We start from the raw sequence: 26,543 nt of genomic DNA, 5'->3' as shown, positions 1-26,543 counted from the left end.
AGAGAGAGAGAGCACTATTGTGGAATAGGAGCCAGAATGAGAGGGTCAAAGCCAGATAAAACCTTTTGTTCATGGTTAACGGAGGTATCGGCTACGTTAGTTTTTGGAGTCTGCGAAACAGGCTTATTCATGAGGGGTGGCTGCCCAGAGGGTTACCCACCTCCCAAATGCCCCTCTATTCAACCACTGGCCTCCTTAACTGTGGGGCTGTCACATACACACACACACACACACACACACACATACAGTGGGGAAAAAAAAGTATTTAGTCAGCCACCAATTGTGCAAGTTCTCCCACTTAAAAAGATGAGAGAGGCCTGTAATTGTCATCATAGGTACACATCAACTATGACAGACAAAATGAGAAAAGAAAATCCAGAAAATCACATTGTAGGATTTTTTATGAATTTATTTGCAAATTATGGTGGAAAATAAGTATTTGGTCAATAACAAAAGTTTCTCAATACTTTGTTATATACCCTTTGTTGGCAATGACACAGGTCAAACGTTTTCTGTAAGTCTTCACAAGGTTTTCACACACTGTTGCTGGTATTTTGGCCCATTCCTCCATGCAGATCTCCTCTAGAGCAGTGATGTTTTGGGGCTGTCGCTGGCCTACACAGACTTTCAACTCCCTCCAAAGATTTTCTATGGGGTTGAGATCTGGAGACTGGCTAGGCCACTCCAGGACCTTGAAATGCTTCTTACGAAGCCACTTCTTCGTTGCCCGGGCGGTGTGTTTGGGATCATTGTCATGCTGAAAGACCCAGCCACGTTTCATCTTCAATGCCCTTGCTGATGGAAGGAGGTTTTCACTCAAAATCTCACGATACATGGCCCCATTCATTCTTTCCTTTACACGGATCAGTCGTCCTGGTCCCTTTGCAGAAAAACAGCCCCAAAGCATGATGTTTCCACCCCCATGCTTCACAGTAGGTATGGTGTTCTTTGGATGCAACTCAGCATTCTTTGTCCTCCAAACACGACGAGTTGAGTTTTTACCAAAAAGTTATATTTTGGTTTCATCTGACCATATGACATTCTCCCAATCCTCTTCTGGATCATCCAAATACACTCTAGCAAACTTCAGACGGGCCTGGACATGTACTGGCTTAAGCAGGGGGACACGTCTGGCACTGCAGGATTTGAGTCCCTGGCGGCGTAGTGTGTTACTGATGGTAGGCTTTGTTACTTTGGTCCCAGCTCTCTGCAGGTCATTCACTAGGTCCCCCTGTGTGGTTCTGGGATTTTTGCTCACCGTTCTTGTGATCATTTTGACCCCACGGGGTGAGATCTTGCGTGGAGCCCCAGATCGAGGGAGATTATCAGTGGTCTTGTATGTCTTCCATTTCCTAATAATTGCTCCCACAGTTGATTTCTTCAAACCAAGCTGCTTACCTATTGCAGATTCAGTCTTCCCAGCCTGGTGCAGGTCTACAATTCTGTTTCTGGTGTCCTTTGACAGCTCTTAGGTCTTGGCCATAGTGGAGTTTGGAGTGTGACTGTTTGAGGTTGTGGACAGGTGTCTTTTATACTGATAACGAGTGGAGGACAGAGGAGCCTCTTAAAGAAGAAGTTACAGATCTGTGAGAGCCAGAAATCTTGCTTGTTTGTAGGTGACCAAATACTTATTTTCCACCATAATTTGCAAATAAATTCATTAAAAATCCTACAATGTGATTTTCTGGATTTCTTTTTCTCAATTTGTCTGTCATAGTTGACGTGTACCTATGATGAAAATGACAGGCCTCTCTCATCTTTTTAAGTGGGAGAACTTGCACAATTGGTGGCTGACTAAATACTTTTTTCCCCCACTGTACAACGACCCTTAACACACTATATAGAACGACCTTCATACAACGACCCTCAACCCCTCTGAACCCTCAGCGAGGGACACCTTACTGCTAGAGAAGCAAGACCGCTGAGTGTGTGTGAGTGTGTCTGTGAGTGTGTGTGTGAGTGTGTCTGTGTCTGTGTATATGTGTGTGTGTGTGTGAGTTTGTCTGTGGGTGTGAGAGTCAGAGTGTCTGTGGGTATGTGTAGGAGTGGGGGAAAAGTCTAAACCACTGCATCCCCATTGGGAACAGACATGATTTATACAAACCACAAACTTTATCAGCCAGACCTGCGTCAGACCTGCCAGTGGAGACCTCAGACAAACTTCAGACAGACTCCTGCAAGAGCAGCTGGGAACAGGAAACAGGAAGTGCCCTAGCCATGGCCCCTCCCTCCCTTCTCAGATGATCTGTCTGGAACTGGGGTCCCTGAGGTCCTGACCAGGCTGCCCCTCACACTGCCTAAACAATATAGGCCTGTCTACTGGGGGAGAGGGGGAGAGAGAGGTAATGGAGCGATAGAAAGTGTGTTTCTAGGGTGATTGGAAGAGGGTAAGATAAGAATAACTTCCATACAGAGGGACAGTTTGTAGGGTAAGAGAGAGAGAGAGAGAGAGAGAGAGAGAGAGAGAGAGAGAGAGAGAGAGAGAGAGAGAGAGAGAGAGAGAGAGAGGGAGAGAGAGGGAGAGAGAGAGAGAGAGAGAGAGAGAGAGAGAGAGAGAGAGAGAGAGAGAGAGAGAGAGAGAGAGAGAGAGAGAGAGAGAGAGAGAGAGAGAGAGAGAGAGAGAGAGAGAGAGAGGTAGAGAGAGAGAGAGAGAGAGAGAGAGAGAGAGAGAGAGAGAGAGAGAGAGAGAGAGAGAGAGAGAGAGAGAGAGAGAGAGAGAGAGAGAGAGAGAGAGAGAGAGAGAGAGAGAGAGAGAGAGAGAGAGAGAGAGAGAGAGAGAGAGAGAGAGAGAGAGAGAGAGAGAGAGAGAGAGAGAGAGAGAGAGAGAGAGAGAGAGAGAGAGAGAGAGAGTAGTGTTTTAGTGGATCTACGTAGTAGGGTTGCATGATTGCAGGGTTTGAGGTTGGAGGTAATGGGATTCAGGGAGGTTTCTTACATTTACAGTTGAAGTCGGAAGTTTACATACACTTAGGTTGGAGTCATTAAAACTCGTTTTTCAACCACTCCACACATTTCTTGTTAACAAACTATAGTTTTGGCAAGTCGGTTAGGACATCTACTTTGTGCATGACACAAGTAATTTTTCCAACAATTGTTTACAGAGATTATTTCACTTATAATTCACTGTATCACAATTCCAGTGGGTCAGAAGTTTACATACACTAAGTTGACTGTGCCTTTAAACAGCTTTGAAAATTCCAGAAAATGATGTCATGGCTTTAGAAGCTTCTGATAGGCTAATTGACATCATTTGAGTCAATTGGAGGTGTACCTGTGGATGTATTTCAAGGCCTACCTTCAAACTCAGAGCCTCTTTGCTAGACATCATGGGAAAATCAAAAGAAATCAGCCAAGACCTCAGAAAAAAATTGTAGACCTCCACATGTCTGGTTCATCCTTGGGAGCAATTTCCAAACGCCTGAAGGTACCACGTTCATCTGTACAAACAATAGTATGCAAGTATAAACACCATGGGACCACACAGCTGTCATACCGTGTAGCTCAGTTGGTAGAGCATGGTGCTTGCAACGCCAGAGTTGTGGGTTTGATTCCTACGGGGGGCCAGTATGAAAAAATTTATGCACTCACTAACTGTAAGTCGCTCTGGATAAGAGCGTCTGCTAAATGACTAAAATTTAAAAATGTAAATACCGCTCAGGAAGGAGATGCGTTCTGTCTCCTAGAGATGAACGTACTTTGGTGCGAAAAGTGCAAATCAATCCCAGAACAACAGCAAAGGACCTTGTGAAGATGCTGGAGAAAACAGGTTCAAAAGTATCTATATCCACAGTAAAACGAGTCCTATATCGACATAACCTGAAAGGCCGCTCAGCAAGGAAGAAGCCACTGCTCCAAAACCGCCATAAAAAAGCCAGACTACGGTTTGCAACTGCACATGGGGACAGAGATCGTACTTTTTGGAGAAATGTCCTCTGGTCTGATGAAACAAAAATATAACTGTTTGGCCATAATGACCATCGTTATGTTTGGAGGAAAAAGGGGGACGCTTGCAAGCTGAAGAACACCATCCCAACCGTGAAGCATGGGGGTGGCAGCATCATGCTGTGGGGGTGCTTTGCTGCAGGAGGGACTGGTGCACTTCACAAAATAGATGGCATCATGAGGAAGGAAAATTATGTGGATATATTGAAGCAACATCTCAAGACATCAGTCAGGAAGTTAAAGATGGGTCGCAAATGGGTCTTCCAAATGGACAATGACCCCAAGCATAATTCCAAGTTGTGGCAAAATGGCTTAAGGACAACAAAGTCAAGGTATTGGAGTGGCCATCACAAAGCCCTGACCTCAATCCTATAGAACATTTGTGTGAAGAACTGAAAAAGCGTGTGCGAGCAAGGAGGCCTACAAACCTGACTCAGTTACACCATCTCTGTCAGGAGGAATGGGCCAAAATTCACCCAACTTATTGTGGGAAGCTTGTGGAAGGCTACCCGAAACGTTTGACCCAAGTTAAACAATTTAAAGGCAATGCTACCAAATACTAATTGAGTGTATGTAAACTTCTGACCCACTGGGAATGTGATGAAAGAAATAAAAGCTGAAATAAATCATTCTCTCTACTATTATTCTGACATTTCACATTCTTAAAATAAAGTGGTGATCCTAACTCACCTAAGACAGGGAATTTTTACTAGGATTAAATGTCAGGAATTGTGAAAAACTGAGTTGTATTTGGCTAAGGTGTATGTAAATGTCCGACTTCAACTGTATATCCCCTGCCCTGACTAAAGAAGAGGCCTATTTAGCAGAAGTATTGATGTATCTGCATGGTGGTTAGGCTCCGAAGTATTTAGCCTGCGTGGTGGTAGGTAGTATAGGGCTCCAGTTTCAAACAGTGCTATGACCATAGAGACTGTGTCAAAGGGCCGTCCCCTAGTGGGCCATAGTAGGACCCTGATCCCCAATCAATCAACACTTAGTTAGAAAGGATCCATAACAAGGAGGCAATTGAGCCCCTCCGAGGGCTTAGCTGAACATGTAAATCTGTGGGGAGCGAGTGTGTGTGTGTGGGAGAGAAAGAGAGAAAGTGTGTGTGTGTGTGTGTGTGCGTGCATGTTTATGTGAATGTGTGTGTGCGTGCTGTTGGGTTTATTACACTGGGGTCACACTGGAGAAAAACCTCAGTCTGCACCGGATGTGAAACGCTAAGGAAGAAAAAAAAACAGTCTGTCGAAAAGCCTTTTGTTTTTTTCTACCCTCTGAGAGACTACATTCCTCATGAGTTTACACCAAGATTCTGAACACACACACACACTCGCACACACACACACACACACACACACACACACACACACACACACACACACACACACACACACACACGTTACTGTAACCAGACCCTTGGTACATAAGGGTTATTTCTATAAAAAGTGCTGTAGTTAATATAAAACAGTATATATCAAGGCTGGTGGGTGGCATCAGCTGTAACACACAGGGCTGTTGACACTGGCACTGAGGTGTGAATAGGTGTAATGAACACCCAAACTGTAATCAGTATCACTTTAACATTTTACTAACTAACTAATTGACTCGAGCGGCTAGATGTTCTTTACAATTCGACCATCAGATTTACCACCAATGCTCCTTATAGGACACATCACTGCACTCTATACTCCTCTGTAAACTGGTCATCTCTGTATACCCATCGCAAGACCCACTGGTTGATGCTTATTTATAAAACCCTCTTAGGCCTCACTCCCCCCTATCTGAGATAACTACTGCAGCCCTCATCCTCCACATACAACACCCGTTCTGCCAGTCACATTCTGTTAAAGGTCCCCAAAGCACACACATCCCTGGGTCGCTCCCCTTTTCAGTTCGCTGCAGCTAGCGACTGGAATGAGCTGCAAAAAACACTCAAACTGGACAGTTTTATCTCCATCTCTTCATTCAAAGACTCAATCATGGACACTCTTACTGACAGGTGTGGCTGGTCCACGTGATGTGTTGTTGTCTCTACCTTCTTGCCCTTTGTGCTGTTGTCTGTGCCCAATAATGTTCGTACCATGTTTTGTGCTGCTACCATGTTGTGCTGCTGCCATGTTGTGTTGCTACCATGTTGTTGTCATGTGGTGTTGCTACCATGCTGTGTTGTCATGTGTTGCTGCCATGCTATGTTGTTGTCTTAGGTCTCTCTTTATGTAGTGTTGTGGTTTCTCTCTTGTCGTGATGTGTGTTTTGTCCTATATTTTAATTCTTAATCCCAGTTATAGAACCCATTGCCCTTTATGGTTGTGAGGTCTGGGGTCCGCTCACCAACCAAGAATTCACAAAATGGGACAAACACCAAATTGAGACTCTGCATGCAGAATTCAGCAAAAATGTCCTCCGTGTACAACGTAAAACACCAAATAATGCATGCCATGCAGAATTAGGCCGATACCTGCTTAATGAACAAAATCCAGAAAAGAGCCGTTAAATTCTACACCACCAAAAGGAAGTGATTCCCAAATCTTCCATAACAAAGCCATCAACTACAGAGAGATGAGGCTGGAGAAGAGTCCCCAAAACAAACACAAACAGGCCCCACAGAGCCTCAGGACAACAACACAATTAGACCCAACCAAATCATGAGAAAACAAAAAGATAATTACTTGACACATTGGAAAGAATTAACAAAATAACAGAGCAAACTATAATGCTATTTGGCCCTAAACAGAGAGTACACAGTGGCAGAATACCTGACCACTGTGACTGACCCAAAATTAAGGAAAGCTTTGACTATGTACAGACTGAGTGAGCATAGCCTTGCTATTGAGAAAGGCCGCCGTAGGCAGACCTGGCTCTCAAGAGAAGACAATCTATGTGCACATTGGCCACAAAATGAGGTGGAAACTGAGCTGAACTTCCTAACCTCCTGCCAAATGTATGACCATATTAGAGACACATATTTCCCTCAGATTACAAAGACCCAATTTGGATAAATCCAATTTGGATAAACTCCCATATCTATTGGGTGAAATACCACAGTGTGCCATCACAGCAGCAAGATTTGTGACCTGTTGCCACAAGAAAAGGGCAACCAGTGAAGAACAACAACCATTGTAAATATAACCCATATTTATGTTTATTTATTTTCCCTTTTGTACTTTAACTATTTGCACATCGTTACAACAATATTCCTTTGGAATACAGCGTAAGGTTTTTTATTGTTTTAAATATTATTATATTTGTTTACTATCTGTTTCACTTGCTTTGGCAATGTAAACATCTGTTTCCCATGCCAATAAAGCCCTTAAATGTAATTTAATTGAGAGAGAGTGAGAGCGAGAGGAGTAGGATCGGCAAATTTGAGTTTGGGGGGAAAGATGGGGGAAGCAGAATCAGACAGACAGATATCAGCAAGGAGATGGAAAGAGAGACATCGGGAGCGAGAGATAGAAAGATATAGACAGAGAGAGGAGAGAGAGATAGGAGAGAAGGGGATCTGGTCTTCGTTAAAACCCCTCTCTCTTATCCTATCATAAGAGACGAGTGGGGTTGGTGAAGGGATTGAAGGGAAGAGGGGGAATTGCTTGTTTCAGCGCTGAGAGAAAAGTCCTGCTCTAGTCGAGAGGGAGAAAGCTTTGGGAAAGTTAAACAGGTCTGACAGCAAAACTGCAGTGGTATTAATCTTTTTTTTTAACAGCAGACAACACCGTATTATAAACACAGGCGTAGACGCCAGGCTTTTGGTCTGTACAGGAGATACATGCTTGTAGAAAGGCTGCTCACCACGTTTCATATATTAATACGTACCAGCCAACTCAAGGCTGTATATATCACCCTGTATCTTAAGAGGAAAATATCAGACCAGAAATCTGGTTGCTTTACATTCAACTGATGCTCTGTTGATAATGTAAAAACTATGGCTACAGTTTCACACATTATTAATTTGGGTCAATTTCATGAATGAGGCTTGTTCTCTGAGGCCTTTGTGGTTGTATTTACAGCATGTCCTAAACATCAGGAAGACAGAATGAAAGCATGAACATACTCTTTCTCTTGTTCTCTCTCCATGTCTCCCACCCCTCCCCCTCTCTACCCAATGTTCTTTGGGCTCTAGTCTCCACTCTTTCAGCCTTACTTGTGGAGACCAGACGACCTTCTATTAAGTATTAAGTGTACGATCTCTGTCTGTTCAGAGTTAAATCTTGGATCTCTCAGTCCTAATCTGAGGTGAATACTGCGACCCAAGGCCACGATCAAAGAGCACACACAACCAAGTGTTAATGGCACCCACCATCTTCCATCTCCCACTAACACTGTTTTTTTTTTTTTTTTTCTCTCTCTCTCTATCTCCCTCTCTCTCTCCCTCTCTCTTTTCCTGAAGAGGGAGGGGTGGTTGGGGTAAGGAGGCTGCTCGCTACTCCAGATAATTTTGGACGCAGAGACATTTTTCCCCCTCGTGTGTTTGTTCTGGCCTGTGAAAACATCTCTGAGGAGAGAGGGAGCTAGGGAGGGAGGGAGGGAGCTAGGGAGGGAACGAGGGAGAGGGGGCAAAGGAGGAGAGAGGTGTGAGGCCAGCCGCCAACATGACTGACAACCAGTCGCCGCCACAACGGGCGTCATTGTCCCCCCTCTAACCCCCCCCCTTACTATACCTCATCCCAAGGATTATGTTACTGCAGATTCCAGGTGGTCCCTGTAAAGGAACTCACGTAAAAGAATAAGCAGAGAAAACATTGAGTGGTTATTAAAAGCTGTGAATGAACAGCTCTAACACCATGTTACATGGGGCAGGCAGGCAGGCAGGCAGGCAGGCAGAAAGGCAAGGCTCACTGAGAGCAGATGAGGCAGATGAGGGGCAAACATACAGATGGACACGGACAGATTAATATGTTTAGAGGGTGTATTAAAGGAGCTATATGTAATATTTTTGCATTGTAATTTCAGAAATTGTCCGTAATATATCTACAGTAATAGTGGAATGATAGTGTTTCACAATATGTTTTTGTTGTTTTATTGGCCACACACAAAATTCTAAGGGTGCAGCCTTCTTATTGGTCAACAAAAGACCATCTCTTGTTGCCAAATTGACTAGGGCCAGCAAAGGGCAATCGTCAAACATGTACAGTAGAAATATTTCAGCCCCAGTTAATTTGACAACAAGAGATTTGCTGGCCCTAGTCAATTTAACAACAAGAGAGTTGCTGGCCCCAGTCCATTTGAGAACAAGCGATTTGCTGGCCCTAGTCAATTTGACAACAAGAGATTTGCTGGCCACAGTCAATTTGACAACAAGAGATTTGCTGGCCCCAGTCAATTTGACAACAAGAGATTTGTTGGCCCTTGTCAATTTGACAACAAGAGATTTGCTGGCCCCAGTCAATTTGACAACAAGAGATTTGTTGGCCCTTGTCAATTTGACAACAAGAGATTTGCTGGCCTCAGTCAACGTGACAACAAGAGATTTGCTGGCCTCAGTCAACGTGACAACAAGAGATTTGCTGGCCTCAGTCAACGTGACAACAAGAGATTTGCTGGCCTCAGTCAATGTGACAACAAGAGATTTGCTGGCCTCAGTCAACGTGACAACAAGAGATTTGCTGGCCTCAGTCAACGTGACAACAAGAGATTTGCTGGCCTCAGTCAACGTGACAACAAGAGATTTGCTGGCCTCAGTCAACGTGACAACAAGAGATTTGCTGGCCTCAGTCAACGTGACAACAAGAGACGGTCAGTATTTTGGTGACCAATAAGTAGGTTGCACCATTAGAATGCAATTTTGTGTGGGCCCAATATTGTGGGGGGGGGATATTGTGAAACACTATCATTCCACTATTACTGTAGATATATTACGGACATTTTCTGAAATTACAATGCAAAAATATTACATATAGCTCCTTTAATCTACAATTAATGTTCTTAAGCCTGTGCAACATGGGCCAGGGAGGCTCACAGGGATATTGGTCTCCACAGTACTCCACCAATTATACATTTTTTAACTCAATACTGTAATTTAAGCTTTAGAACTGAAATATTTTCTCTCTGCCTCATGGCAAATGTGTAGAATTGCAGGATATTAGCTTTAAAACTACAACAACAAAAAGTATCTCTGCCCCATGACAAAATGTGTAGAACTGCAGGAAACTAGCTTGAAAACAGCAACATTTTAGCTCTGAAAATGTTGCTAAATGTTTTCCTTCCATGGCCCAAGACATAGTTTGTCTGGACTGCCAAAGTCATAGTAAAACTCTGTGTATGTAATTATTTTTTTATCTCACTCGAGATGTGTTCTGATTATGAAGGGGGCCACTGCCTCAAAAAGTTTGAGAACCCCTGTCCTAAGCCACACAAAAGCATAGTGTTGACCCCAGGGTGTATGTGTGTTGACCCCAGGGTGTGTGTGTGTGTTGACCCCAGGGTCTGTGTGTGTTGACCCTCAGGGTTCCATGTTTGGATGTTCACCCAACTAATTACAATAATATTGAGAGCAGGACTAAAATGTTCCCGCCCCTGTCCATCTCCCCTCTATTCCTTATCCTCTCTCTCTTTCCTGACTTTCTCTCCGTCTGTTTGTATCTCTATCTGATTCTTTAGCTCACTCTCACCTCTCACTTCCTCTTACTGTCTCTCACCCACCCCTCCTTCTCTCCATGATATGTCCAGCTGTGGCTGAGCTGTCAGATCTGGTGTGGTCAAAGCCACAGCGTAATGTACACAGGGACGGCTGGCCTCTGGGCTGTGGGCTGAAGAGCTGTGGGCTCTGGGCTGAAGAGCTGTGGGCTCTGGGCTCTGGGTCTGTCCGTCTGTGGCTGGCCTACTTGACAGATCAAGGCCAGGGCATAAATATTACATACATTAGTGTCCACCATCTAAACCCCACCAGACCAGCGTATACATACAGAAAAACCACTGGGCAAAGACCTAGAACCCCCATCAGTGACCACTAAAAACCTACAGGGAGAAAACCAAACCGCAAACCCTATGGGAAAACTGTACATCTTTTCCCTGACCACAAACGCAACAACCAGGAGCCTCAGTCAGTCTTACTCCAGCTAAACCAGGTGCTTCTCTACCCAGTCCACCTCCACAACCATGACTGACGTTTTGGCACATCAATGGAAAATACCAAAACAACCTCAGAGGCCGCCACATGCCACCATTAGTTGACCCCATCTCCCTAATGTAGGTCTGCCCTGCCGCCCCTCTGACAGCTAATCAGCTGACGATGACACTAATGACGACCAACAAGGCTCATCCCCAGCCCCTGGCCCCAGTCAAAAGAGGCCCTGTGCTGTGTGATTTAATGAAAGGCCATAATGACTGTGTTTAAACCAAATGAGTCCAGATTTATCCTGCACTGCCACCTGGGCCGGCCAGCTGATTGTAGCCTATGCACAGAGGCAGGTCCTGTGGACTTCAATCAACATTAACATGCTCTGGTGTGTGGCCAGAGGGGAGAGTTGGCTGAGTCTCTGAGAGAGGGGCTGTGAGGGAGAAAATACACTTCACCCAACTCTCTCTAGGTCGTCTAGAGAGAGACAGCACAATATGTGAAGAATGTTTTGCAGGATATTTCAGCAACATGTAAATAAAACAAATTGTATGGCAGAAATAGATGTGTGAGACCATGTACTGTATGTGTGTGTGTGTGTGTGTGTGTGTGTGTGTGTGTGTGTGTGTGTGTGTGTGTTTGTGTGGAGGTATGTGTGTGTGTGGAATATGGCTTGCTGCCTTGATGTTGTCATTGAGGAAAAATCCCCTTCCTTGGAACCAAAGAGATTGAAGCTCTTTAGAAAACAACATGCACATTTCTCCTATACAACTTCAGAGAGCTCTAAAGCAAACATCGACAATTCGATTTACTTGACAAAACAAACTACATTGAACCTCTGTATATGTTTGCCAGTTAATAAACCATTGAGTAAATACACTCTCACTCCATATCCACATCACAGGACAGTCCACAGGAGAAAGTGTTGAAATAAGCTAAGGACACAAAGATAGTTCAGAGGGTCCTGACACAGCCTAGTGAACCAGGATGAAAGTACACCATGGAAGGGGAGGATGAGGAGGGAGAGAGGAGGAGCAGGTGGAGGAGGAGGAGGAGGAAGAGGAGGAGGAGGAGGAGGAGGAGGGAGAGGAGCAGGAGGAGGAGGAGGAGGAGGAGGAGGAGGGAGAGGAGCAGGAGGAGGAGGAGGAGGGAGAGGAGGAGGAGCAGGAGGAGGAGGAGGGAGAGGAGGAGGAGCAGGAGGAGGAGCAGGAGGAGCAGGAGGAGGAGGAGGAGAGAAAGGAGGATATAGAAAAGACCAGAAGGGAGGATTGGAACTAAGCCCCAGACAGACACTAGATTTGAGATTATCAACTGCCCACATTGCCATGTCCTGGTGCTATGAAACACCGGCTGGGGATGGTGAAATTAACTGAGCACATACAGTCGTGGTCAAAAGTTTTGAGAATGACACAAATCCTAATTTTCACAAAGTCTGCTGCCTCAGTTTTGATTATGGCAATTTGCATATACTCCAGAATGTCATGACTAAAATGTAAATGTAAATGAAGAGTGATCAGATGAATTGCAATTAATTGCAAAATCCCCCTTTGCCATGAAAATGTACTTAATCCCCCAAAAACGTTTCCACTGCATTTCAGCCCTGCCACAAAAGGACCAGCTGCCATCATGTCAGTGATTCTCTTGTTAACACAGGTGAGAGTGTTGACGAGGACAAGGCTGGAGATCACTCTGTCATGCTGATTGAGTTAGAATAACAGACTGGAAGCTTTAAAAGGAGGGTGGTGCTTGAAATCATTGTTCTTCCTCTGTTAACCATGGTTACATGCAAGGAAACACGTGTCGTCATCATTGCTTTGCACAAAAAGGGCTTCACAGGCAAGAATATTGCTGCTAGTAAGATTGCACCTAAATCAACAATTTTTCGGATCATCAAGAACTTCAAGGAGAGAGGTTCAATTGTTGTGAAGAAGGCGTCAGGGCGCCCAAGAAAGTCCAGCAAGCGCCAGGACCGTCTCCTAAAGTGTCATGCCAACAGTAAAGCATCCTGAGACCATTCATGTGTGGGGTTGCTTCTCAGCCAAGGGAGTGGGCTCACTCACAATTTTGCCTAAGAACACAGCCATGAATAAAGAATGGAACCAACACATCCTCCGAGAGCAACTTCTCCCAACCATCCAAGAACAGTTTGGTGACGACCAATGCCTTTTCCAGCATGATGGAGCAGCTTGCCATGAGGCAAAAGTGATAACTAAGTGGCTCAGGAACAAAACATCGACATTTTGGGTCCATGGCCAGGAAACTCCCCAGACCTTAATCCCATTGAGAACTTGTGGTCGATCCTCAAGAGACGGGTGGACAAACAAAAACCCACAAATTCTGACAAACTCCAGGCATTGATTATGCAAGAATGGCTGCCATCAGTCAGGATGTGGCCCAGAAGTTAATTGACAGCATGCCAGGGCTGATTGCAGAGGTCTTGAAAAAGAAGCGTCAACACTGCAAATATTGACTCTTTGCATAAACTTAATGTAATTGTCAATTACATTTACATTTTAGTCATTTAGCAGACGCTCTTATCCAGAGCGACTTACAGTTAGTGAGTGCATACATTTTAAATAAAAGCCTTTGACACTTATGGAATGCTTGTAATTATACTTCAGTATACCATAGTAACATCTGACAAAAATATCTCATAACACTGAAGCAGTGAACTTTGTGAAGACCAATACTTGTGTTATTCTCAAAACTTTTGACCACGACTGTACTAGCAGAGATAGGCTTGATAACGTGCTAACACATGCCAGCAGAGATAGGCTTGATAATGTGCTAACACATACTAGCAGAGATAGGCTTGATAACAGGCTAACACATACTAGCAGAGATAGGCTTGATAACATGCTAACACATACTAGCAGAGATAGGCTTGATAACATGCTAACACATACTAGCAGAGATAGACTTGATAACGGGCTAACACATACTAGCAGAGATAGGCTTGATAACATGCTAACACATGCTAGCAGTGATAGGCTTGATAATGTGCTAACACATGCTAGCAGAGATAGGCTAGATAACGTGCTAACACATACTAGCAGAGATAGGCTTGATAACGTGCTAACACATGCTAGCAGAGATGGGCTAGATAATGTGCTAACACATGCTAGCAGAGGCAAGCAGCATACAACACAAAGATGCTAGATTAAACTTGCAGTACAACAAGACCAGGTGATTACAATCTCTATTCTGTCAAGTGATCTTGATTGGAAGCAGATAAATACTATCTTGGTCAAACACTATCTTGGCTCTATAAAAGGGCCAGATGCTGGTCTGGTCTGGATGAATAAGAGGAACAGAAGCTCCAGTACAGTACAGTAGAGTACAGTAGGGTAGAGTGGAGTAGAGTAGAGTAGAGTACAGTAGAGTAAAGAAGAATGGCGTAGAGTACAGTACAGTAGAGTACAGTAAAGTACAGTAGAGTGGAGTAGAGTACAGTACAGTACAGTACAGTACAGTAGAGTAGAGTAGAGTAGAGTAAAGAAGAATGGCGTAGAGTACAGTACAGTAGAGTACAGTAGAGTACAGTAGAGTGGAGTAGAGTACAGTACAGTACAGTACAGTACAGTAGAGTAGAGTAGAGTAGAGTAGAGTACAGTACAGTACAGTACAGTACAGTAGAATAGAGTAAAGTACAGTACAGTACAGTACAGTAGCGTGGAGTAGAGTACAGTAGAGTGGAGTAGAGTACAGTACAGTACAGTAGAGTACAGTACAGTAGAGTACAGTACAGTAGAATACAGTACAGTAGAATACAGTAGAGTGGAGTACAGTACAGTACAGTACAGTACAGTACAGTACAGTAGCGTGGAGTAGAGTACAGTAGAGTACAGTACAGTAGAGTACAGTACAGTAGAATACAGTACAGTAGAATACAGTAGAGTGGAGTACAGTACAGTCCGGTAGAGTGATGAGATCTGGTGATAAGATGCCTGTTCTCACTCTACTGTACCCTGAGCTGTCTCTACTCCACCTCTCTCTATTTACACTCAATATATCTGACACAAGAGGCACACTCAAATCATACATCTACTTGAAGCAGCATCATCTTTAGAGGTTTGAGAAGAGTTCACACTCTAAGAGAACCTGACCTGTCGGTGATTCAGACAAAAATCGGCAAGCTTTCCTCCGTCAAGCTCTGAAGTCTATAAGAGATCCATAAAGTATGTGACTGGCGTGAAAGCCTTGGCCAGCCATCATTTAAACACTTCTCCTTTCACGACTATTAACTCATCACTTTATTACACAACCTTTCCCATCATTCTTTCACCTTAAGGATTAGCTATCATCTCCTTCATTTCTTAAAAAGTTTGTATCTTTCTTCCTCTCTCTGTTTGTAACAGGAGCCAGTGTTGGGTTGTGGTTAGTAAAAAAATAAAATTATGGATGTATGGACAGAAAAAAATTGACTTACGGATAGGGCCTTCCTGGCATTGGTGTAGGGAGTGGATCTGGAATAGAAGACAGGGATGATTTAAACAACAGGGGTAACAATTGCTACCAGACCTCTTCTCAATAGCTGCCAGAGCCATGCGTGCTGCCAGAGCTCAGGCCTAGCTCTGGCCCCAACCACAGGCAGCTTTAGCAGAACAGATCTACACTAAGCTCATGCTATCAAAGTAGACAGTCAACTCTGACCTCTGTCCTAACTACTTTGAACATGCATTGATTAGATCGACCAGACAGACACGTAGCTTTAGATAATCAGTCTAAATGCATGAAATTGCTTGGTTTGATTGATGTCATTAATAGCTGCTTCATTGGGGACTTCTAAACACTTCATAACAATATCAAAGCCTCGTTCTATTAGTCTTACCAAACTTGACGAAGAGTACTCCGGTGGTGGAGACGGTGCCGTAGCTGTTAGTGGCCACACACTGGAAGTAGCCTGTGTCTGTGGTGTCCAGGTTACGGATGCGGAGGCGGGAGCCGTAGGCCGTTGGTCGGTAGGAGATCCGGCGAGGCTCCTGGACCACGGGGGCGTCATTCTTCAGCCAGCGCACCGTGGGAGTGGGGTTACCGGACACACGACACAGCAGCTCTGCCGTCTGGCCCAGAGACGTGGTGATGTTGTTCATAGGAGCCTCCAGATGCAAGAAGAGAGCTGTGATGTGAGGAGGGGGGGATGAGAAAGAATAAGATATGGACATTTTAATGGGAGCATTTAATGGGAGGGAAAGAGAGGGAGTGAGAGGGGGAGAAAGAGGAAGATAGAGAGAGAGAGAGAGGGAAAATTAGATGTGGACATCAGTATTTAATGGCTCTTGCTTTATACATAAACAAACAAACAAAAGTAGGTCTATTAAAACGGAGGACAGGGCCAAAGTCTTCTCTTGGCAATGATTAGAACAAAGATAGCCAAAGAGACAGGGAGAGGTAGAGAGATAATAGTGAGAAATATTTCAAATACATTAATCACAACTACATTGGAATTATTTATGTGAGTGGACATCCAACTCTAGATGAAGACTTTATAAATAACATAATGTGGTCTATAAAAATATATTAAAGTATATACACTGAGTGTACAAAACATTAGGAACACCTGCTCTTTCCATGACATAGACTGACCAGGTGAATTCAGGTGAAAGCTATGATCCCTTATTGATGTCACTTGTTAAATCCACTTAAATCAGTGTAGATGAAGGGGAGGAGACAGATTAAAGAAGCATTGAGACAATTGAGACATGGATTTTGTGTGTGCCATTCAGAGGGTGAATTGGCAAGACAAAATACGTAAGTGCCTTTGAATGGGGTATGGTAGCTGGGTTTTTCACGCTCAACAGTTTCCCCTGTGTATCAAGAATGTTCCACCACCCAAAGGACATCCAGCCAACTGGACAACTGTGGGAAGCATTGGAGTCAACATGGGCTAGCATGCATGTGGAACGCTTTCGACACCTTGTAGAGTCCACGCCCCGACGAACTGAGGCTCTTCTGAGGGCAAGAAGGGGAGGAAGCGGGGGACTCAATGTTAAGAAGGTGTTCTTAATGTTTTGTACATTCAGTGTATAAGTACCATAAAAATAATAGATGAAGATCACCCTTCGGGTCAGAACAGTACAACATATTTATACAGGCATAGAGTATGAGGAGTGCGTTTTTATCCTGTAACCTTTACTAAGTACAGTGTACATCACTGAGACAAATCAGATCAACAGAGAACTGTTATGATGTGTAATCATTCAATTTATATCAAAGGACTAAGTAATAAACACATCCACTAATGGAATGGCCAGCTGAAAATATGAATTATTATTTCTAAAAGTTCTAAGAGCTCAATCTGACCGTACTGAGAAGACATCCAAGGCTTTTACCACAACCTTGAGTTCAGTTATCTGGACCCTCCTCAAACAAGGTTTCAACTCTCCCACATCTCTATGGTTTAACTCCCCCTGAAGCTCCATTAATTTTCCCTCTTTGAATAACACTACTCATAAATGACTCTAATCTGTGTGTGTGTGTGTGTGTGTGTGTTCACGTGTGTGAGCCAAAGTGTGTACGTACGTGTGTGTGTGTGTGTGTGTACAACAAACTCACTCTAACTGCCAGGTTGGAATCATTCACAAGATATTTTGTGGTTGCCGCTGTGGTCACAAATTATCAGCCTTTTCACCATGGCTGTGTGTTGCCAGAGGGGTTTCCAGGAGCACTAAAGTCATATAAAACCTTGGAAACTTCCCTCTCCTCTCCAAAAGCTGCCTGGTCTTACTGGTGGGTCAACATCAACAGGACAGCCCAACATTCTGCAGCGTGATACACTAGACGTGTTTGTGGGTGTGTAGCAAGGTTATTATCATTTTGTGTTTTTATATTCGTTTTTATTTCTATTCGTTTTTTCGATTTTTATTTGAAATTCTGTTTAGTTTCTGTTCGTTTTCAGACCTGATTTGCTAGTTTTTATTTAGTTTAAGTTGTATAAATATATTTTTATTTCATTTTGATATTATTTCGTTTCAGTTTTAGTTTTAGGAGCTAGGTTTCCATCCAAACAGATTTTTATGCAAATATTCTAAAATCAGCATAAAGAAATAGGGTAGGTTACATGATGAGATAAAAGCAAGATCCTTTTTATTTGATAATTGGCAGCCAAGCACCGATCATCATGTCCCAGCATTCAAATAATACCCTTGATATTTGTTAGATATTTGCATGAAGCACATCACTGTGCACTTAACCACCATAAGTTATGAGGTTATTAAATAAGTTACGACATTCATCATAACTTATTTCATCTGCCTAAAAACTCTTCATGCCTTTCCATGTTGTGGTGGTACAACGTAACATATCGTCGCGACACCAAGTTTACTTCAACGTGATGGTTATTATATCAACATTTGTGCATAAATAAGTTTCCATCGAAATTGTTGCATAATCTATTTCATAGCCCCCACTTCACCACAGAACTTAGATTTAAAAGGAATAGCGCCGAGGCTGGTGTAAAAAATATGGTGGATGCCCATGTTCACATTAATCCAATGCTTTTTAACTTTGTAAGAAGAATCACGTTAGCTACCTAGCCAATTTTTTCACTGTTAGCTAGTGATAGCTAGTGTTAGTGATGCAGTATGCTTGGCCCACACAGACTCAGAGAGCCAGTCAGTTCTTTCAGCCTATGGGAACTATACTAGCGCCTTGCCAGGGACTCCCAGTGATGGAACACATTCCTGGCCCTGCTAGATTCCATAACTCAACAGAACAGACACACAACTCCAAAATAAGTATTAATATCTGTGTGTGTTTGCATGTGTGTCTGTTTCTATTTGTATAATACAGATATACTGTAGCAATACATCTTGGGCTTCTATGAAGTATGTAGTGTGTAGGCCTATATTAATTCCAGTGTGTGAATTTTGAGTGTTCCATGTGTTCTATGTGGTCACATGACAGGAAGTCCCAGTGACCCAGGGGTGCAGAGCAGAGCTAGCTGAATTCTGTCCAACTACACACCACAGAAAGCACTTCCTGCTCTGTGCTCTGTGCTCTGTGCAGTATTGGCTGTTGGCATCAAGGTCAACCTTTTCAACAGGGGAGGAAAACACCAGACTGCTCTCTCTTTCTCGCGCTCCCTCTCGCTCTTTCTCATCTCCCTCCCCGTTTAAAGAAAACGTAACAAAATGTATTACAATTCATTTTAAAGAATGCTTATGGTCATGACATTTTGTCAGCCGATGATTGTGAAGCAAATAACTGCTGGTCTCATGGTAATTGACCGTTAATAAACATAAACACATTTAGCATCTCCTGGCTTCCACACATAGCCTACAAGCCACTGATGAAGACGTTTGGAACATCTACATTTAAAAAAGTCTAATTGTCACGCCCTGACTCAGGGGACGCTTATATGTTGAGTCAGGGTGTGTATCTTTCCTTGTTGTGCTTTTTCTATGTTGTCGATCTAGTATGTGTGGATCTATGTTGGCCGGTGTGGTTCCCAATCAGAGGCAGCTGTCGCTCGTTGTCTCTGATTGGGGACCATACTTAGGCAGCCTATTGGCACTGTCTAGTTGTGGGATGTTGTTCCTTGTAAGGTATGTTGTGTGTTCTACCTTGGACTTCACGTTTCGTTTCCTTTGTTGTTTTGTCGTGTGTTTAAAGTTTAATAAACATGTACGCATGTCACGCTGCGCCTTGGTCTGACCCGTCATTCAACGAACGTGACAGAAGATCCCACCAAACAAGGACCAAGCAGCGTGCCGAGAAGGAGCAAACGCCTGGGACTCAACAGGAAGTAACTTTAGTAGATGTCCTCCTCGGTTGGGGGAGAATTACAGAGGAGGAGGCCGTCCGTTATCGGAAGGCGATGAAGGAGGAAGCCCGGGTAGGAGAGGAGAAACGGCACCAACAGTGCCGACAATGGAGACCCGAGAGGCAACCCCAAGAAACATTTTTGGGGGGGCACACGGTGTGGACCACGAGGCAGCAGGAGGCCGTGAAAGGGCGGATCTGCAGGTTAGGAGAGGAGGCCACCATGTTACAGGGGCTGTTGGCTCAGAGGGAGCAGGAGTTATTCGGTCAGAGGGAGGCGCTACAGGAGGCTAAAAGGGAGAAGGAAAAAGTAGAGGCACGGCGAGAGGAGCTGGTTAGGCAGCAGAAGGAGGGGGGGTTAATAAAGGAACCCAGTCCTGCTCCTCGCACCAAGCACGTGGTGCGTGTCGGCAGTCCGGTCCGGCCCGTTCCTGCTCCCCGCACCAAGCCAGTGGTGTGTGTTCCCAGTCCGGCCCGGCCCGTTCCTGCTCCTCGCACCAAGCCAGTGGTGAGCGTCGCCAGTCCGGCCCGGCCCGTTCCTGCTCCTCGCACCAAGCCAGTGGTGCGCGTCGCCAGTCCGGCCCGGCCCGTTCCTGCTCCTCGCACCAAGCCAGTGGTGCGCGTCGCCAGCCCGGCCCGGCCCGTTCCTGCTCCTCGCACCAAGCCAGTGGTGCGCGTCGCCAGCCCGGCTCGGCCCGTTCCTGCTCCTCGCACCAAGCCAGTGGTGCGCATCGCCAGCCCGGCCCGGCCCGTTCCTGCTCCTCGCACCAAGCCAGTGGTGCGCGTCGCCAGCCTGGCCCGTTCCTGCTCCTCGCACCAAGCCAGTGGTGAGCGTCGCCAGTCCGGCCCGTACCTGCTCCTCGCACCAAGCCTGTGGTGCGCGTCGCCAGCCCGGCCCGGCCCGTTCCTGCTCCTCGCACCAAGCCAGTGGTGCGCGTCGCCAGCCCGGCCCGGCCCGTTCCTGCTCCTCGCACCAAGCCAGTGGTGCGCGTCACCAGCCCGGCCCGGCCCGTTCCTGCTCCTCGCACCAAGCCAGTGGTGCGCGTCGCCAGCCCGGCCCGTTCCTGCTCCTCGCACCAAGCCAGTGGTGCGCGTCGCCAGCCCGGCCCGTTCCTGCTCCTCGCACCCAAGCCAGTGGTGCGCGTCGCCAGCCCGGCCTGTACCTGCTCCTCGCACCAAGCCTGTGGTGCGTGTCGCCTGTCCGGCCCGGCCCGTTCTTGATCCTCGCACCAAGCCAGTGGTGCGTGTTCCGAGTCAGGTCCGGCCCGTGCCTGCTCCTCGCACCAGACTAGTGGTGCGTTTGTCCAGTCCGGCACGGCCCGTGCCTGTTCCACTGGTGCCTGATCCAGCTCCGGTCAGCTGCTCCACTCCGGAGCCAGAGCAGTCCGCTCCACCAGTGCCTGATCCAGCTCCGGTCAGCTGCGCCACTCCGGAGCCAGAGCAGTCCGCTCCACCAGGGTCCAGTCCAGCTCCGGTCAGAGGCTCCACTCCGGAGCCAGAGCAGGCCGCTCCACCGGTGCCTGATCCAGCTCCGGTCAGCGGCTCCAGTCCAGACCATGACGTCAGCCCCTCTCCAGGTTCGGGGTCTCCCACACCAGGGGCCAGACTGGGCCTGGCGTATCGTGGGAGGAAGGAGAGGGGAAGCAGCACGCTGAGGTCCAGACCAGACCAGGGGCGCAACAGGGAGGCGGAGAGTGAGAGGTCGCCACGCCCCGAGCCGGATCCGCCTCCGAGGCGGAATGCCCACCCGGCCCCTACCCTGTTATGTTTATGTTGTCTCACAGGCTACAAGTGAAGACAGACACATCGGGGACGCAACTGCGCACGTCGTTATCCAATTCCAAGGCGCATATTGAAGATATTGGAAGAACTGTCCACATTTACTTTTCGTCAGCCAACAAGATGAGTAGGCCTAACAAACAGCAAAAGCACTAGCATAGTACAAAAGTTGACCTATTCTATTCTGTGCAAGAAATAAATATGCCAAACATAGTCTGGGACAGTTGTGGGATGCAATACCTCCCAAATAAATACAACCACTAGCATCAAAACACTTATTTTAAGCAATGAGCCTGATGCAACAGATGAGAATGTTTAGCTTAAAATATTGATAAACTCTTAGGTTATCTATTCACATTGTAAGCACAGCAATGCGCACACGGCAGTAGGTTATAAGCTCGAATGTTCCATTAGCAGGAAAACACCATTCTCAAAAGTGACCACAAATTTGATTATGCATGTAATGCTTTTATTATAAAGGTTCATTTTTATGTTGAAAATTATCTTCCCCAAAATTGAAACTGAGCGCTGCGTATGCATGCCAGTTAGGCTCTACACCCGTTGTAAAGCGGATTAATGTGCTTCATTTTAAGAAGTTATTTGGCCACTTAATTGTAATACAAACCTTATCAAAACATATAGGCTTATGGGCTAGGCTACATGAGGTGTGCGACTATGATTTGAAAAAGTCCCAAAAAAGCATGTGCTGGGCCTCATTCACAAGTGATAATATATAATTCACAAGTGATAGGCTAATATTGTCCTACATCACATTATTCTGGATTTAATCTCGTCTTTACATATACTAAATAATATATGTGTGAAATTTGTTTTGATTTAGAATTGTCCATTATCATGCACCTGTCTTGAAACAGGGGCAGCGGAAAAAAATACATCATCTATGCACTTAAATAAATCAAATCAAATTTTATTTGTCACATGGGCCGAATACAACAGGTGAAATGCTTACTTACAAGCCCTTAACCAACAATGCAGTTAAGAAAAAATAAGTGTTAAGCATTTAGTAAATAAACTGAAGTAAATAATAAATAAAATAAATAAATAGAAAAATAACAAATAATTAAAGAGCAACAATAAAATAACAGTAACAAGGCTGTATATAGGGGGTACCGGTACAGAGTCAATGTGCGGGGGCACAGGATAGTCAAGGTAATTGAGGTAATATGCACATGTAGGTAGAGGTAACGTGACTATGCGTAGATAATAAACAGAGAGTAGCAGCAGCGTAAAAATGGGGGGGGGGGGTTAATGCAAATAGTCAGAAAAGCCATTTGGTTAGCTGTTCAGGAGTCTTATGGCTTGGGGGTAGAAGCCATTAAGCCTTTTGGACCTAGACATGGCGCTCCGGTACCGCTTGCCGTGCGGTAGCAGAGAGAACAGTCTATGACTAGGGTTGCTGGAGTCTTTGGCAATTTTTAGGGCCTTCCTCTGACAGTGATGTACTGGGCCGTACGCACTACCCTCTGTAATGCCTTGCGGTCAGAGGCCGAGCAGTTGCCATACCAGGTGGTGATGCAACCAGTCAGGATGCTCTCGATAGTGCAGCTGTAGAACTTTTTGAGGATCTGAGGACCCATGCCAAATCTTTTTAGTCTCCTGAGGGGGAATAGGTGTTGTCGTACCCTCTTCACGACTGTCTTGGTGTGTTTGGACCATGACAGTTCATTGGTGATGTTTGGACCATGTCAGTTCATTGTTGATGTGGACACCAAGGAACTTAATAAATAGCGAATGGAGGACACTTTTCCCGTGGTTCATTTTCATGCCAGCCAGGTAAGCTATACTCCTGTTGTAATGAGAAGCAATGTGCTTAATATTAGGAAAGTTGAGAAATAATTATAGTAGGCCTAGCCTATAAATCAAATCAAAATCAAATCAAATCTTATTGGTCATATTTAGCAGATGTTATTGCGGGTGTAGCGAAATGCTTGTGTTCCTAGCTCCAGCAGTGCAGTAGTATCTAACAATTCACAACAATACACACAAATCTAAAAGTAAAATAATGGAAAAAAATAAATATATAAATATTAGGATGAGCAATGTCGGAGTGGCATTGACTAAAATACAGTAGAATAGAATACAGTATACACATATTAAATGAGTAAAGCAGTATGTAAACATTAAAGTGAGCCTCTAAGGGGCAGGGTTTAGTAACCCGGGTGGTAGCCGGCTAGTGATGGCTATTTAACAGTCTGATCGCCTTGAGATAGAAGCTGTTTTTCAGTCTCTCTGTCCCAGCTTTGATGCACCTGTACTGACATCGCCTTCTGGATGATAGCAGGGTGAACAGGTTGTGGCTCGGGTGGTTGATGTATAGAAAGCTGATGGGATCCTCCTCTTTTTAATAGAGGACATCACTCTGTTTTCTCATGCAATTGCACAGCCTATAGAAATGATGCGCAACATGAGCTCATGGGCTCTCATGAAGTGTTTGATTCGATTTTCGATTACATTTGCATTGATGTCAGAGTGATTAGAGGAACAAAAGAGTGCTGAGTACCAGGCAGTTAGCAAGTTTGGTAGACTACTAATGACCATCAGCAGCGTCAGAGCTTGGAGAAGCCTAATTACCGTGACTAAACGGTCACCTGGAATTTGACTGCCGTCATGACTCGTGACCGCTGGTGTGGCCGTAATACGGTCACCGTAACAGCCCTAGTAATACTAAACTCATTGTCATGTTTTAACATTCCAATGAACTCTAACCATAAGTAAAGTTTGTAGTGGGTGAATATATGGATAAAGTTTATCTATATTTTTCATAGCTGTCTATTCAATGAGCTGTATAGGGCCATAAGCAAACAAGGAAATGCTCATCCAGAGGCGGCGATCCTAGTGGCTGGTGATTTTAATGCAGGGAAAGAGAAATTAGTTAATTAATTAGTTAATTAGCATTTCTACCAGCATGTCACCTGTGCAACTAGAGGCGAAACAACTTTTGATCAATTTTACTCCACTCACAGAAACGCATAAAAGCTCTCCCTCTCCCTCCATTTGGCAAATGTGACCATAACTCTATCCTCCGGATTCCTGCTTACAAGCAAAAACTCAAACAGGAAGTACCAGTGACGCCTCAATATGGAAGTGGTCCGATGAAGTGGATGTTAAGCTACAGGACTGTTTCGCAAGCACAGACTGGATTTATCCGATGGAATTGAGGAGTTTACCACATCAGTCACTGGCTTCATTAATGTGCATTGACAACGTCGACCCCACAGTGACCGTACGTACATTTCCCAACCAGAAGCCATGGATTACAGGCAACATCTGCACTGAGCTAAAGGCTAAAGCTGCTGCTTTCAAGGAGAGGACTAACCCGGACGCTTATAAGAAATCCCGCAACGACCTCCAACGAGTCATCATACAGGCAAAGCATCAATACAGGACTATGATCGAATCCTACTACGCCGGCTCTGATGCTCGTCGGATGTGGCAGCGCTTGCAAACTATCACGGATTCCAAAGGGAAACCCAACCGCAAGATGCCCAGTGACGCAAGCATACCAGATGCCTTCTATGCTCACTTCAAGGCAAGCAACACTGAAGCATGCATGAGAGCACCAGCTGTTCTGGAAACAGTGTGATCACACTCTCTGTAGCCGATGTAAACCCTTTAAACAGGTTAACATCCACAATGCTGCAGGGCCAGACGGATTACCAGAAAGCATACTCAGAGCAAGTGTCTTCACTGACATTGTCACGCCCTGACTTATGGGACTCTAGTATGTTGAGTCAGGGTGTGGAGTTCTATGTTGTATTTTCTATGTTTACGTTCTAGGTGTTGTAGTTCTATGTTTGGCCGGGTGTGATTCCCAATCAGAGACAGCTGTCGCTCGTTGTCTCTGATTGGGGATCATCCTTAGGCAGCCTATTGGCAATCATTAGTTGTGGGATCTTGTTCCGTGTAGAGGCTTGTGTTGTGTTTCAGCCTGAGGACTTCACGTTACGTTGTTTTGTTGTTTTGTTCGTGTGTTTATCTTGATAATAAACATGTATGCATTTCACGCTGCGCCTTGGTCTGACCCATCCTTCAACGAACGTGACAGACATTTTCAACCTCTTTCTGACCCAGTCTGTAATACCTACATGTTTCAAGCAGACCACCATAGTCCCTGTGCCCAAGAACCTGTCTAAATGACTATTGCCTCATAGCACTCACATCTGTAGCCATGAAATGCTTTGAAAGGCTGGTCGTGGCTCACATCAACACCATCATCCTAGACACCCTGGACATTTAACATTTTAGTAATTTAGCAGATGCTCTTATCCAAAGCGACTTACAGTTCGTGCATTCAACTTAAGATAGCTATGTGGGACAACCACATATCACAGGCATAGTAAGTATACTTTTCCTCAATAAAGTAGTTATCAGCAAAGTCTGAGCTAGAAAGGGGGAGTCAAGTGCAAGTGTTGGTTCAGGAAAGGTTTTCTTTTTTGGGGGGGTCGAGATGGGGCGGGGGATTATTTAAGATACTCTATGAAGAGGTAGGGTTTCAGGTGCTTTCGGAAGATGGGCAGGAACTCTGCTGTCCTAGCTTTAGGGGGAAGCTGGTTCCACCATTGGGGTGCCAGGACAGAGAAAAGCTTAGACTGGGCTGAGCGGGACCTGCCCTCCCGTAGGAGCCAAGAGACCAGAGGTGGCAGAACGGAGTGCTCGGATTGGGGTGAAGGGTTTGAGCATAGCCTGAAGGTAGGGAGGGGCAGTTCCATGGTCTTGTAGTGGATACAAGCTTCGACTGGAAGCCAGTAGAGTGTGCAGAGGAGCAGGGTGACATGGGAGAACTTGGGAAGGTTGAAAACCAGGTGGCCTGCAGCATTCTGGATAAGTTGTAGGGGTTTGATGGGACAAGCAGGGAGCCCAGCCAACAGCGAGTTGCAGTAGTCCAGACGGGAGATGACAAGTGCCTGGATTAGGACCTGCGCCGCTTCCTGTATGAGGTAGGGTCGTACTCTAAAGATGTTGTAGAGCCTGAACATGCAGG

The 26,543-nt window shown here is 45.2% G+C and overlaps 1 protein-coding gene across 1 annotated transcript in view; it reads right to left on the bottom strand.

The window, feature by feature from the left end:
• ror1 (receptor tyrosine kinase-like orphan receptor 1) overlaps positions 1 to 26,543 on the bottom strand; it is a 118,544-nt gene that overhangs the window by 34,901 nt on the left and 57,100 nt on the right. The window contains exons 3-4 of the mRNA XM_041838730.2: positions 15,831 to 16,118; positions 15,429 to 15,465 (exon numbers count right to left, since the gene is read on the bottom strand). Coding sequence (XP_041694664.2) covers positions 15,429 to 15,465; positions 15,831 to 16,118 — 325 coding nt within the window. The remainder of the gene's footprint in view (positions 1 to 15,428; positions 15,466 to 15,830; positions 16,119 to 26,543) is intronic.

The sequence above is a fragment of the Coregonus clupeaformis genome, chromosome 20, assembly GCF_020615455.1.
Source record: "Coregonus clupeaformis isolate EN_2021a chromosome 20, ASM2061545v1, whole genome shotgun sequence".
In the NCBI taxonomy this organism is placed as follows: Eukaryota; Metazoa; Chordata; class Actinopteri; order Salmoniformes; family Salmonidae; genus Coregonus; species Coregonus clupeaformis.
This window is presented reverse-complemented; position numbering and strand designations above follow the sequence as displayed.